The sequence below is a fragment of the Lissotriton vulgaris genome, chromosome 10 (assembly GCF_964263255.1).
Source record: "Lissotriton vulgaris chromosome 10, aLisVul1.2, whole genome shotgun sequence".
Lineage (NCBI taxonomy): Eukaryota > Metazoa > Chordata > Amphibia > Caudata > Salamandridae > Lissotriton > Lissotriton vulgaris.
In genome coordinates this window covers 844,254,109-844,268,309 of record NC_141698.1, presented here as the reverse complement: position 1 = coordinate 844,268,309, position 14,201 = coordinate 844,254,109, and the positions used below count along the sequence as shown (strand labels likewise).

At 42.1% G+C, this 14,201-nt stretch overlaps 1 protein-coding gene across 4 annotated transcripts in view; it reads right to left on the bottom strand.

Moving 5' to 3' along the window:
• Positions 1-9,217: 9,217 nt before the first annotated feature.
• TRDMT1 (tRNA aspartic acid methyltransferase 1) overlaps positions 9,218-14,201 on the bottom strand; it is a 295,294-nt gene continuing 290,310 nt past the window's right edge. For all 4 annotated transcript variants that reach the window (XM_086941779.1, XM_086941780.1, XM_086941782.1 and 1 more), the window contains one exon: positions 9,218-9,999. In XM_086941779.1, the coding sequence (XP_086797905.1) occupies positions 9,899-9,999 (101 nt within the window). In that variant the 3' untranslated portion in view covers positions 9,218-9,898. The remainder of the gene's footprint in view (positions 10,000-14,201) is intronic.

The window sequence follows — 14,201 nt, the reverse complement described above, 5'->3', positions numbered from 1 at the left end:
TAAATGGGTGACAACACCATATATGAAATAATACAGAGAGCCAGATATAATTAAGGGATTATAGCTAATTTAAGAAAAACAAGTGTTCAAGGGGAAAGCGTCCAGTTTAAGAGTGGTCCTTCCCATATAATGCTCCAGAATAGAATAGACAATAGTTAAACGTGGTTAGCATTCAAAATAATCGTTCCATACGTTTTTTAATCCCACTAGAACATATCCAGTTCCCGTGAGGTCCCAAGTTATCCTATGCCCGTTCGAAGAGGGTTTTATAACGTTTTAAGGTAAGACACCAGCGAAAAAAATCTAAAAAAATCTATATTAATACTACCAAAGCTGGAAACGGAAAGACAATTACGAATATATTCTTTTGTTCAAATAGATACACACATTTAGAAAGCAAAAAGAACGAATAAATTGAAAAAGAAAACCCTATACGAGGAGTCTTTCAAAGGAAAAAAAAGGTAACTAAAACATAAATCCAACTCCCATTTACTTGCGAGCTAACGCTATTCCTTCAATAACCAGATTTTGACCAACTATATATGTCTCTTATCAGGCCATAGCAGCAAGAGACTGCAGATATAAAACGACATGCTGCACAGGCTCTGACCGGATTCCTTATCATTTCCATTAATGGTGAGAACACCCTTAGTGCATAGGTGAGAATATGAGAATCATGCTCGAGTCACTTTAATTCCCCTTCTTTAATCAAAAACCCTTAAAGTAATGGTTTCCACAGTCAAATGAATTTGGAGGGAACAAGGCTCAACGTACACAAATGTTTTTAATGTGAGCATTGCAATAAAAGATGAAGTGGGATACTGGTATAGAATGATATTGTACTATAATACCAATAGAAAAACCTGCGATACCTCAGTAATGTATACTGTTGGAATGAGACCATAGACAGAAGGTAGAAATCCCATATCCCAACGTAAGGTATACATATGTCCCTAGTAAAGGAGAAAAACAAGCAACATTGATAACTCTTTGAATTGTGAATAGCGCACAAATTAAGAGAATGGTTATTGACATATTATCATTATTTTGCTCCCCAAACAGAGAAATTAAAACCCGAAATCTTCTTGACACAGGAAACCCCTATCAAGAAGTCCTGAGGAAGGTGCCACAGAATTAATTGTATTGCACCGAAACGCGTCGACGCATTTCTTAATTGCAGAATCCAAGTGAAGCCTAGTACACACTGGATGCACATATATTCTTGTCACAGTTGTGTACGATAGTGAATGCAATTCTAGGCTGTTGGATCTAGAAATCAATAGTGGCGAGAATATCCAGGAGCCACAGTCATATTAGGGGTTTACTACTTTATAGTGTGTTTCTGTAAAAACTTTTTACTGTTTATGAATTGCAGATGTGTTATATATATATTCCTTTGCTCTGTATTTTTAATTACTGTATTGTTTAATTGTGCATATGAGAGACTGATTCTATGTATTTTTACTTTTCAAGGAATATTTCTTTGAAATTTTAAATATTGTGCTTTTATTATTGTATGAGATTTTCTATTAAAAATAGATTGTTAACGAATTTTATTTTTCTGTGGAAATTATTACCAAATTTGACACTATAGCACAGCGAAATATAGTAGCCTGCTATTTAAATGTTCTAGGGTAATTGCAATGGTATAGATACATTAAGTAAACGAGCGCGCTCCAGGGATTTCCCTCTGACTTGCTGTCATTGTGCCCTGTTCCCTGGTGACAGTGGGGTACCCTCTCTTTTGAAATCTGGTGACCTGCAAACGCCACAAATTGTTCCCTCCCTAACAGGAAAGATTTTAGAAGTGCTAGCGCTTTGCCTCTGATCCCGATGTCCTCCAGAACTTGCAGTAGTCTCTGATGGTTTACCGTATCAAATGCAGCAGAGAGGTCAAGCAGCACAAGTGCTGCATTGCCTCCTGCATCAACAGTCTGCCTAATAACTTCCGCAGCGGAGATCAGTGCGGACTCCGTGCTGTGCTGCTTTTGGAAGCCAAACTGAGAGCTGTCTAGGCAGTCATGCTTTTCTAAATAGTCCAAGAGAACCTCATTCATAGCCCTTTCCACCATCTTTGCGGGCATTGGGAGTCTGGAGATTGGGCGATAGTTGTTAGAGTCTGTAACATCCAAATTAGTTTTCTTTAAAAGAGGGAGGACAGATGCCAATTTCCAGTTGTTTAGAAAAACTCCAGAAAGGAACATATGACTATAAATGCGACCGAAGATAGAAGCAAGTTTCTGGCACAAGCTGGAAGATTTTGGACAGAAAGGGATCAAGAGGGGACCCGGATTTAGTTAAAATCATGCTCTTGATTACTTCCTCCGTAGTTAAAAGGGGAAAGGAGAGAATGTAGATGCAACTCGTTATCTTTCGAGATCACACTGTACCCTTCTCTAGACATACAAGTTCTTTTTTAAGTCTCGCCTAGGCAGCGCGCATGCGCTGTCCTAGGAGGGTCTTCAGCCATTGGTCTTCACTTTTGAAGAACTGCACTCATGCTTATGGCGGCATCCACCTTGCGGGAGTGTGCAGCTGCACGGCCACGTTAATTACAAACATATGGCTGCTGCTCGCTCCCCCAAGGTGGATGCCGCCACAAGCACGAGTGCAGTGCTTCAAAAGTGAAGACCGCCAATCGCGATCGTGGCCCCGCTTGTCCGATTTTGTTGCTTTTGGCTGCAAGTACTTATATAATTTTCTTGCATAGCTTGGAGGGTTGATGTGCATTATTGATTTGCAGACTGCTTTGAATTCATTCTCTACAATTGGATCTGTCACAAATGTCTTGTGCAGATATGCTGTGGTGACGTTTTTAAAACCCGCAGGCATTTCCTCCAGAGTGCCCTCGGTTTGTGTAGCACAGATGCTTCTGGCCCATCCGGGGCTGGGATTGCCAGCGTTTGTTTGCTATTGGAAAGAGACGCCCATTGGCTGCATTTGAACTTTTCATTTGCTGAGTTTGAGTGTTGCTGATTGTCTGGTCTGCTTCGGAAGAATACATTGCTGTTTCTTCCACCCACCCCTCTCTCCCCTGTCTGGTTCCCTCGCTGACTAATGCTCTTGCTGGTGACTGTCCGTCGTATGCGGCATGAGGAACCTGAGTAGTGTTACTCTGATGGAATTATCCTATTCAGAATGTATTTTGAGAGCATTCACGCCCCTCTTAACCCTTGCAAATTTTTTTTTAGACGCCTGTTCTCCATAATTTATTATTAGCTGATCGCTGGGCTGTTCGGTTTTACTTGGCGATGTGTTCTTTGGGGAGCAAACCGATTTGGTGAAAAAATATGCGCCTTTTACAGCCGTTTTGAGAGTTACCACTCTAAGACAGACTGCCATTGCAAAGCTGCACCTAGCTACAAGCCTGGGCATTTGGTGTTTCCACAGCTCTGATCTCTCTATCCACTGGTAGATCTAAATTTAATTCCTCATACGACTTTCTTGGGCAGGTGTCTTCTACCTTTTCTGCGCGAAGCAAAAATAAGTCTAGGAGAAGGCAATAGCTGCCTCACTTTGACAGGCTCGGGACCCTAAACATACTATCCTGAGTTCAGTCTAATGACAATTGTCAATGCTTATTAAATGACCATAGGAATCTCAGCCTTTAAGTGGTGGATCATTTTGCATTTGAAATTTAGGTGCAGAACTTCTTCCTTCTCTTGACAATGCCATAGGGTGTCATTCGAAATATCCCTTAACTTGTGTGCTTGGAAGAGTTCCAAAACGGCCATTTGAGCAGCTAGACACCCACTTTTGGCTAAAGAGGAAAACTGCGAGTTTCATAATTCTGTCCTTATTTCCTGAGTATTTGAAGGATGTTTGGTCCGAGAGCCTACTTTAACTTTTGTTGTATTTTGTGATCCAACTCAACCTTTTGTTTCTATAACAAACACTTAGTTTGGACATCTTGTGGTCGTTGTTAGCTAATATCTGTAGAACACCTGGCATTTCCACTTTGGGGAAGCGGTCGATTCTTAATAAAGATGCAATATATAACAAGCATTGGCATAGCCAATAGGTCTCGCCTTTGGAACCTTATAAGTATTTAGTTATGCAGTACAATATCCTTGGCGCAACAACATCAACTGTTGCATGTCTAAACACTTATACGGTCCCAAAGGCGGGACCTATTGGCTATGCCAATGCTTGTTACTCACTTTCAATCGAGTCGCATGCTTGCTCTTAATGATATGCTGGCTACTGGTAGGCTGCAGAACCGGATTGCAAGGTACACAATGCATTACTTTGTTGTTGTATGTTCTGCAACTGGTTTTGAAAGTGATGTAGGCTTGTAAGGGTAGTCATTGAAGGGGAGGAGGTGACGTTTCTGCAGCCATTTCATTAGATGGGCAACGGCACACAGGAAACTCTTCAGTGGTGTCAGTGTGCATTCTGGGCATCTGGCAAACAGGGCAATTCCACTATCTACGTATGAGAGATTCATTACTTGAACAGTGGTTCCCAAGTGTGTTTGAAGCTAGAAAGTTTCGACTTTTTGTAGAAATGAAAGTTGATGCCACGTTTTCAGAGCTTTCCTCGTGATGTGAACTTTCAAGGAGAGATTTGGGGAGACTGTAAAGCCAAGAGAGTTAGCATTTGTGCTGATTACCGATGAAGTTTGTGGAGCTTGGATTGTGTAGTATATTTGGTGATGATGACACATTTCATTTTGGTTCCGACCACCTTCACATAGTTGTTTGACATATATGTTTGAAGGCTGGAAAACAGTCTTTGGGGTGGCCAATGTCTTGAATAATGTATACTTCAATTTGCAGGTACATGTACAATGAGTTGTTTTGTTGAGTCATGTGATGTGTCCTAAGTTACATTCTGTGAATGGAGCACAAGTTGTTCCTGATCCTAACTGGATTTGTAGAGGAAGAACGCCAATCTTGAAGCTCGTGCATTGTCAGCTTATTACCAAATTATCAGTATCAGCCAGTACACCTCAGTCAATACCCCAGTGACAACAGAGGAAGCAATTCCAGTTTCTTGGATAATCAACAGCCACTCCTTCCTGGACTGTGCCTGTTGCTAAAATACCATTGCCTGGGATTAAACAGCAATATTTTTGCTACACGGTTCATGTAGATGATGCCATACTAATGGCATTGAAGGTCTCATGTCAACTGGATGGTAAAATAAAATAACAAAATTTGTCATACAAAAGGTTTCAGGCATCGTGTTACACAGATATCCTTTGCCTCTCCACAGAATTAACCAGCCACATAACCTTAGCTTATGGCATGTTCAGGTTTCTCCAGTACAATTGGTTTCTATTTGGTTTCACTGCAGTTCAATACATTTAGATGATTTAAAATGAGATACTTTGCTTGATTTGATATCAGAATGTAATCCTTTTTTCTTCAATTAAAACTAGGTTAAAACTGTGCCCATTATTTCACCGTACCACAAAAATGGAAGGATGGCAATACAAAAAAAACGTGTGAAAGTATTAGATCCAAAACTTGGGAAATAATTTGTTCAATACCCACACCGGGAACAAAAAGATTTAAACAATGACAAAAATAAGACCTGAAATGAGAATGGAATCACTTTTGTACTTAGGCATGTAGCACATCGTGTGAAGATCTGTAGTCCAGTCAGGATTTGTACATATTTTTTTTTTACCAAGGATGATTTCAAGATAGTCCATAAACGAATAACATGCACTTATAGAAATACATATAAGGGCTATAGGTCAGCCCTATTCATCCATTGGTTTGTTCGACTGTCACTCATATATTTTTTCCATCCACCACAACATACAGCTTGGGACAATTATTACACCTACTTTAGCTATTGGTAATCTTGCTAAGCCAGGGAGGACCTGGCTTGGCATTTCGGGCTGGACTGTTCCCATGAGGCACAGGGTCAAGACTGATTTGAATATGGCTGGGTTCAAACTGGAATGGCATGGTGAACAAAAAAACGATGGATGTAGGCCCAGTTCTCTGTACTGGGGTGAATGTATGACATTGTTCTGCATTCTGCCCATCAACTGTTGTTTTTGCATTTGTCACCCAGAGTGGGACGGGTATGCCCTGACGTGGCTACCATGCTCTCCATGCCACTGGAATCAAGCTATCCTGGCTAAAGAGGGGTGAAACCTCAAAACCAGTTGCTTGTTTCCAGTCCAGAGAGGACCTGGCTTGGCAGTTCGGGCTGGACTGTTACTATGAGGCACAGGGTCAAGACTGATTTGCATATGGCTGGGTTCAAACTGGAATGGCATGGTGAGCACAAAAACAATGGATTTAGGCCCAGATCTTTGTACTGGGGTGAATGTATGACATTGTTCTGCATTCTTTACATCAACTGTTGATTTTGCATTTGTCACTCTGATGCTCTCCATGCCACTGGAATCAAGCTATCCTGGCTGAAGAGGGGTGAAACCCCGAAACCGGTCCCAGGATGCTTGTTTCTAGATCCAGGGAGGACCTGTCTTGGCAGTTTGGGCTGGACTGTTCCAATGAGGCACAGGGTCAATACTGATTTGCATATGGCTGGGTTCAAACTGGAATGGCATGGTGAGCAAAAAAACAATGGATTTAGGCCCAGATCTTTGTACTGGGGTGTATGTATGACATTGTTCTGCTTTCTGTCCATCAACTGTTGTTTCTGCATTTTTCACACCGAGTGGGACGGTTATGCCCAGACGTGGGTCCCATGCTCTGCATGCCACTGGAATCAAGCTATTTTGGCTGAAGAGGGGTGAAACCCCGAAACCGGTCCTAGGATGCTTGTGTCCAGTCTTGGGAGGAACTGGCTTGGCAGTTCGGGCTGGACTGTTCCCATGAGGCACAGGAACATGACTGATTTGCATATGGCTGGGTTCAAATTGGAATGGCATGGTGAACAAAAAAACAATGGATTTAGGCCCAGATCTCTGTAGTGGAGTGATTGTATGACATTGTTCTGCATTCTGTCCATCAACTGCTGTTTTTGCATTCAGCTAGAAGTATGGCACAGACTCCGGTTTAAGACAAGTGAAAAATAGCACAATATTATAAGTCATGTTGTATGGCAACAGCGCAGACTGTCCCATTAACGTTGCAGTTAAATAATATCCAAGTGTTTCTTTACCCCTTACTGCTCCCCCTGCTATGAAAAGGTGTAAAAGAAGACCTTGTGGTTATCACAAGATCCACTGGAAGGCGAGTGAATGAATGCAACCCTTATTCAGGCGACATAGGACTGGTGTGGGAAAATAAAGAGTAGCTTTTCTTGAAAGTGCAGTCAGTGAACATTTTGAAAACAGAGCTGGTTAAGCTCACAACATGGGCCAGAGAGAGGATTTGTCTCTCACATCCTAGGTCAAGGGATTTTAAATCATAAAGCGATTAACTGTTAATTTAATGAGCTGGCAGTAAGAAAAGGCTGATCTGCCCTGTGCCTTACTTACATTTTTTGCCAACCTATCAGGATGTCGTATTCACTGACGGACTGGGAACAGCAACCAGCCCTGGCAGATTGCTGCTCAACCGTCCCCAGTAGTGGAGGGGAGGGTGGTAGTGAAAAGCACAGCTCCCGCTCTTGTCATAGGGGGCAGATATTGCAGCACTACTGCAAAATCGGCCTCCACAGAAACTAAACCGGCTCCCATCCCTCCAGCCCACCAGGAAAACTCCCAGTGCCCGCCACGGCTAGTCCGGCCCTGGCCGTATTACACAAAAAAAGTCCCAACCTCAATCTGTTTCTGGAGGGTGTTATTTAAATTAATGCATACATTTTTAAGCAATACTTGCAAACAATAAACTGCTTCAAACCATTCTTTGGGATCAGTGGGTCTTAATCTGGGGTCTGTGAACCCCTGCGGGTTTATGACACCTACCTAGGGGTTCCACGGCTGTCACCATCATCATCATCATTCTTACACAACGCTAAAGCCCAAAATAGGAAAGTTAGCGCTGTTGAGGACTCATAAAGTAGTGCCTTCTGCACCTTCCATAATGGAAAGCACTGATGGCCGCTGCATAATTTCATGGGGACAGAGTGGCATAGTATGTTTGCAATGCCCAGAAGACATTGCACCTCGCCTCTTTAGGTCTGGTGTTGGCGAACATATTTTGATCTTACTAAAATTCTATATATAACATATTTTCATGTAGGTACTTTCAGCCCGCCTTCTTCGTTGGTCTGTTTTTGTGTTATTTACATTTTTCTTCTGCCCACCACAGCATACTGCATGGGAAATGGGTCAGCCCACTTCATCCACTATACTGTGAGTGATAGCATTCTGCACTTTCACAAGGAGCACAGCCACACACACAGTAGTTCCCTTGAGAGCCAGGGACAACTATGGCAACGTGTGCTTATTCATACCCATTTTTATTATTTCTTTTAGCCAATGGTTTTCGTTTAGATTGACTAGGGCACAATACCTTACCCACAATAAATTATTGCAAAAATGTTGGCAAAACAGAACAAGCATTGACATAAACAAAAGGCTTGCAGCCTTAGCTTGATTCCTGGGTGCAGTGCAAATACTGAAAATAGAATTGATATGGACTATTGGTGAGTTCAATTGGAGTATTGATATGCACCAACAAACAAAAAGCATGTATTAGGAGAGAAAAAGACAAAGTGGTAGGCAAGAATCGAGCATATTTTTTTAACGTTCCACTGTTCCTGTGAAAATTACAATTTTGATGTTAGTGTATTTTTTGTTTGTAAATGAAATATTTTATCAATTGTGTATTTTTTTGATGTATACTTGTTTCTGTACTTCTGAATCATTTTGTGGTTCCGATCATAGAAATTACTTGTGTCCAGGTGTCAGGCTTCCAGTAGTGATTCATTGGGGCTCCACAGAGGTCAAAACAGTTAAGAACCACCATTATAGACAACAGAAGTGTCAACATAGAAGACACTTGTTCTCATTCTATATATCTGTATAAAATATTTCAAACCAACTTTCATTCTTTCTGATGTTGATTATATAACCCTAAATCAATTCATAGTTTAACAATGATTTCATAAGCTTATCGAACAGAAAATAATAGATTAAAAAAATTATTTTCATCTCCTCATTCACACAGTGAGCATCCACACTGGAAATTCAAGTTCAGGAGTGGTTGTCAAACTGAATATAATGTCCTATAGCAGGTCATGATTATGAAATGATGAGTGATCTAAAAATAAACCTACTTAAATTACAGTCCTCCATGCCAAAATTATTGCTTGAAATAACAAAAATAAAATAAAAATGTAAAACATTGTACAAATAATTTTTTTAATTAAAACTCTTAATTTTACATATTTGCAATCTACATTTCCACGAATTCTAGCCTGCTAGATCTTTTTTTGTATAATGTCCATACATAGCAGTCAGAACGAATGCTAAAATGATATTATTCACCAAGGACCATATTTAGAGTTTGGTGGGTAGTATATCCAGTCTGCCATATTAAAAGTATCCTAGAATATAAAGCACTTGTAATATGACAGATGGGACATCCCCCACACTTTTGACGGAATGTACCATCTGCCAAGCTCTAAATAATGCATTATTGGACCGTTCACGAATATCAACCGCTTACCTGCTATAAAATGAAATAAAATGTCAGATAGTTATAAAAACCACATACACTTTGCAGATTGGTTTGGTATTTTTCGTCTCATGCCCCATACAAAAATGATCTCAATGGGCTAAGTACTGCCATAATTTAACTTATCTAGTACATACTTAGTGATGAACAGACTTATTGCTCCATTGTAGGCACCAGAAAAACATCCTTAAATGATTTTTCCGCTCCTACAAAAAGTTTGACATTAGAATTCAAATATAGCCGCTTCCTCTAAACAGCCCACATGTTCTTTCATCCAAATATGATTGCAGATGTCTGACAAGCAGCTGTTGTTTGATCTCCACAATTCTTATCTGTGTCTCGGTTTATCTGAGCATAAGAGAAATTAGCTGGGCCACAATATGCACATTCAGACTGTTGCCAAGAAGGCGGTAGCGTTGCCTTACTGTAACCTTGTCCGGAAAACCTGCAACAAAGAAACACAAAATTGAAGATATTTATTGAACATTTTAGGGATTTGGTAAGAAAGTTAAAGTTCCAAAACCTAATTCCCAAGACAAGCTAAATTGTGCTACTCTGCAAATAGAATAAGCCGGAGATGCAAATCTGAAGTGTAGCTATACAATCTGCAGTTGTAAAGTCTGATAAAAATGGAACTGAAGCCTGTGAGAAATTGGGTTGTTGGTTGAGGGGGGAGTGAGCCCCTCTCAAGCAACAGCCACAATCCTTGTCAGGTTGAACCACAAAAAGTCACTAGACTAACATGTGCTTACCTCTCGTGTGCTTGGCACAAAAGCAGTCAAGCTTAACTAAGAGACAATGTGTAAAATATTTATGCAGTACTTAAATAGCCACAAAGTGAAAGCATGACATAAGAAAAAGCCTGCCCCACTTTAGGAAAATAGAGTTGAATTTATCCAATTATTTGACACCAAAGCGATAATACAATCAGTAGAAACAAAGTTATGAATTTGTAAAGTTTGAAGTGAAAAATAGTGCGTAAAAGATCAAAGCGACAATCGTGGACATTTATTTGAACGAGACTGGAGCAAAGTCGAAACTTATGGTAGACTGCGATGGAGCACGGTTTGGATACAAGAAATGGATTGGGCCTGGTCTCTGTTTACCTTCGGACTTAGAAGAATTTTGGGGAAAAAAACACCTGAGAAGGTAAAGTTCAGAGGGGCAAGGCAGTTGGTGGGTTCCGAGGAGGAGGCGTCATTGTCGGGGAGCCGCTGGGTGAAGTCACAGTGAAGATTTCTACGTTGGACATATTCTCTTTTATGGAAGTTGAAAATCTCCAGCAGGATGAAGCGGCCGTCTGTAGCCGATGAGGTCTCCATGAGGTTAGATACTCATTCTGCGAGGAGTTGCAGAACAGGAATTGCTGCTGCAGAGAAGACTATAGCAGAAGCTACAGCAAAGTGAGGCCGACAACGATGCACCTTGGGCGGACCTGAGAGCAGGTAGGTCCTGTCTACTCTCTGTTCTCAGAGATCTTTTGGCTGAAAATGTTTTGCCCCAAGGTTTGAATATAGGCTATCTGGGCACCTATAGCACCAGTTCCAAGGTTGCAGGGCTGGAGGGGAACCACTTGGAGGATCAGGACTCTCTCAGGCTGCAGCCAGTTGCGGGTTCAAGAAAGTTGGAGCCTTTTATCTACCTGAAGCTCAATCAGGAGGCCAGCCAAATAGCCCTTGGAGTTACCCTGGAAGTCTTGGGTGCAAGTACAAAAGCAGGTCTCAAGCAGCAGGGCAGTCCTCAGAGGGCATAAGGCAGGCCTGAGGTAGCAGGGCAGTCCTCTTGGTGCTGCAGGGCAGTCCTCTGAAGTACACAGCAGGTCTCAGGCAGCAGGACAGTCAGTCCCCTGGGAGTCCTCAGCAGGTCCAGAAGTGAACTGAAAAGTGGGTCTGAGGGTCCTAATGTCATACCTGGAGCCATCTTTGATGTGGAAGAAGCTTCTGGAGTTTTCACTCTGGAGAATTCCTTCTTTCTTCGATGATGTGATCACTGATGCTGGTCTTTTAGATAGTTTGATTGGTGACATTGCCCAGGAGCTGGTGCCAGAAATCTCGCAGATGTCAAGCCATCTTGCCCTGGTAAACAGATGCTCTCAAAGAGGGCAAGAACCAGTATAAGTTCCTCGAAAGACAGTTTAGGAAATCTTACAATCCTAACTCTAATGCTCAGTATAGGTTATCCCTTAAAGAATATTATAGGGAGGTTAAAGCCCACCTGGAGAGCAGAATTGAAAGGACTAGTAATACATTGAGAGAGATTTTTAAACTTGTGCAAAGCTTTATGTCCCCTAAGACTGCCTCCATATCATATGCCAAGCACCCTCAGCTGAGTGGGTGAACAGTTGGCATTCTATTTTCATGATAAGATTCTGAATATTCTGTCCAGCCTTGGTTCCAACCCTCAGCCTGAGGGAGTTACTCGGGACAGTATGTCCTCTGGCCTTGAGCAGAACTCTCCAGCGTCTCCCTCCAGATTTGTTTCCATTTCCCTGGAAGACTCCCTCACTGCTCTCTGTGGCCTGAAGTCCGGCTCGTTGGTGGACCCTTGCCCCACTAATGTGCTGATGCTTGGGGTATGTTTCATTAATCCCCTAGCCAACTAACTCTTGAAAAAGTCTTTGACATCAGCAGTTGTGCTGTGTGCCTGGAAGCAAGCCAACATCTGACCCATGCTGAAAAAGGCCCTAGGTTGATCCAGGAGAGGATTCTAACTACAGAATAATGTATTTGCTTCCAGCCTTCTCTAATGTACTGCAGAAACATGTCAACTTGCAACTATCTCAGTATCTGGAAAGCAATAACCTTTTACATCCGAGACAGTCAGGCTTCTGCCCCTATTTGAGCACAGAGACAGAGCTAGTGGAAATGGCAGGTTACATCAGGAGTGCATTAGATGTCCGAGCTTCCTTCGATACGGTACCCCATGAATCTCTCCCAGCCCGTCTCCAATCTATCGGAATTGGCGGTAAAGCTTTAGACTGGCTCACCTCATTTCTTGAAGATCGAGGTCAAGAGGTCTGCATCCCTCCTTTCTCAACTGGGTCACACAAACTGCGAGTGGGAGTACCTCAAGGCTCTGCTTTAAGGCCCACTTTACTAATATCTATCTTACTCCTCTTGCCTTACACGCAGAGGACCTGGGAGTAAAAATAATCTCTTATGCTGATGACACCCAGTTACTGTTCTCCTGGGAGCAGGATGTAGATTTCCCTGGCAAAAAAAATCAGAACCTGTTTGACAGCTGTTTTCCAGTTGCTCTCAAACCATCAGCTTAAATGCAATGCAGGATAAAATGAGTTTCTGTTTTTAGGAGTAAAAGCCCCAGAAACTTGGCAGTTTTACTGGCCAGCAGACAGTCCTCTCCCAGAGCGCCATCAAATTATGTGAAGGCATTACATTTGATGATCCTCTCCTTTGTACCTCACGTAAATGCTGTAGTAGGGCGCGTTCAGAAAAGGTTTGGGCACTTTTTATCTTTTACTGCCAGGAAACAGGTGACACTAGCCCTTATATCATCAAGGCTTGACTATTGCAATGCCTTGTACCTGGGCCTTCTGGATTATTTTATCAACAAACTGCAGGTGGTCTAGAATGCAGCTCCTCCCATTCTCTTGCGATTTCCTTTCAGATCCTGTGTCCACTCATTTGCGGGCTGTGCACTGGCTTCCTATAAAAAAGAGACTTCTATTCAAGTCCCTTGCTCTGGTTCACAGGGCCCTTAACCAGACTAGTGCTGGATATCTTAGGGCATAGATTAGTTAATATGTTCCCTCCAGATGTCTTTGCTCTGCCAATGCTGCTTTGGCTAACCTTCCAAGGATCTAACGATCTAGGGCAGGAGGCAGACCTTTCTTCTTTCTAAGACCATTTGACTTGAATAAACTGCCTTCTGAACTTTAGACTATCTCTGAAACCTCCGTGTTCAGAAAGAAACTAAAGACATGGCTTTTTAATACAGCTTAATCTGCTTTGGTCCCCAGTGCAGTGACTATAGAAGTGCATAGTGCCAGGACACTCTTTGGAGTAACAGTGTGCTATACAAAGGCCCTTTCATTCATTCATTCAGAGGTGTTTGGAATTTCCTGCCTCCCTGCCCTGGACCCAGGATGTCTGGGGGCACAAAAGGCTAGTGGGAAGGTCTTTGCGTGAGGGCTGAGGCAGCTGCTTTGAAGTGCAAATGGGGCTGTGCACAGATCCTCCCTCCATTCTGTCAGGATGGGCCATCCTGTCCCCCTAATGTGTGGCTTTCTGGGAGGAATACACAAAGGCAAACTACATGAAGTCTTGACACCCAGGAAACAGGCTGCAGTCACCAAATGGTTAGAAAAAGAAAATGGCAGCTTTCTAAAAGTTGCATTTTCAGAATTGTGGTGTAAAATCCGATGTAGTGATTACACTGAGACAGTTAAGTGTAAGAGCACTATGTTTAATGACAGTTCTTCTCCACACCTTCCAGAGACTCATATGAACAACCCTTGGCATTCAAATAACAACATTCTGTAACCACGGGAATGACATCAAAATAAAGGACAGTAGTAAGGAAAACAAGGGGACCCCAATAAGGGAACCTGGGGTAGACTAATGTTTCAGAAAAACAATGGTTCTTATGTGGCCAAAAAGGTCCAAGGAAGGAAGCGGTGTCAGAATT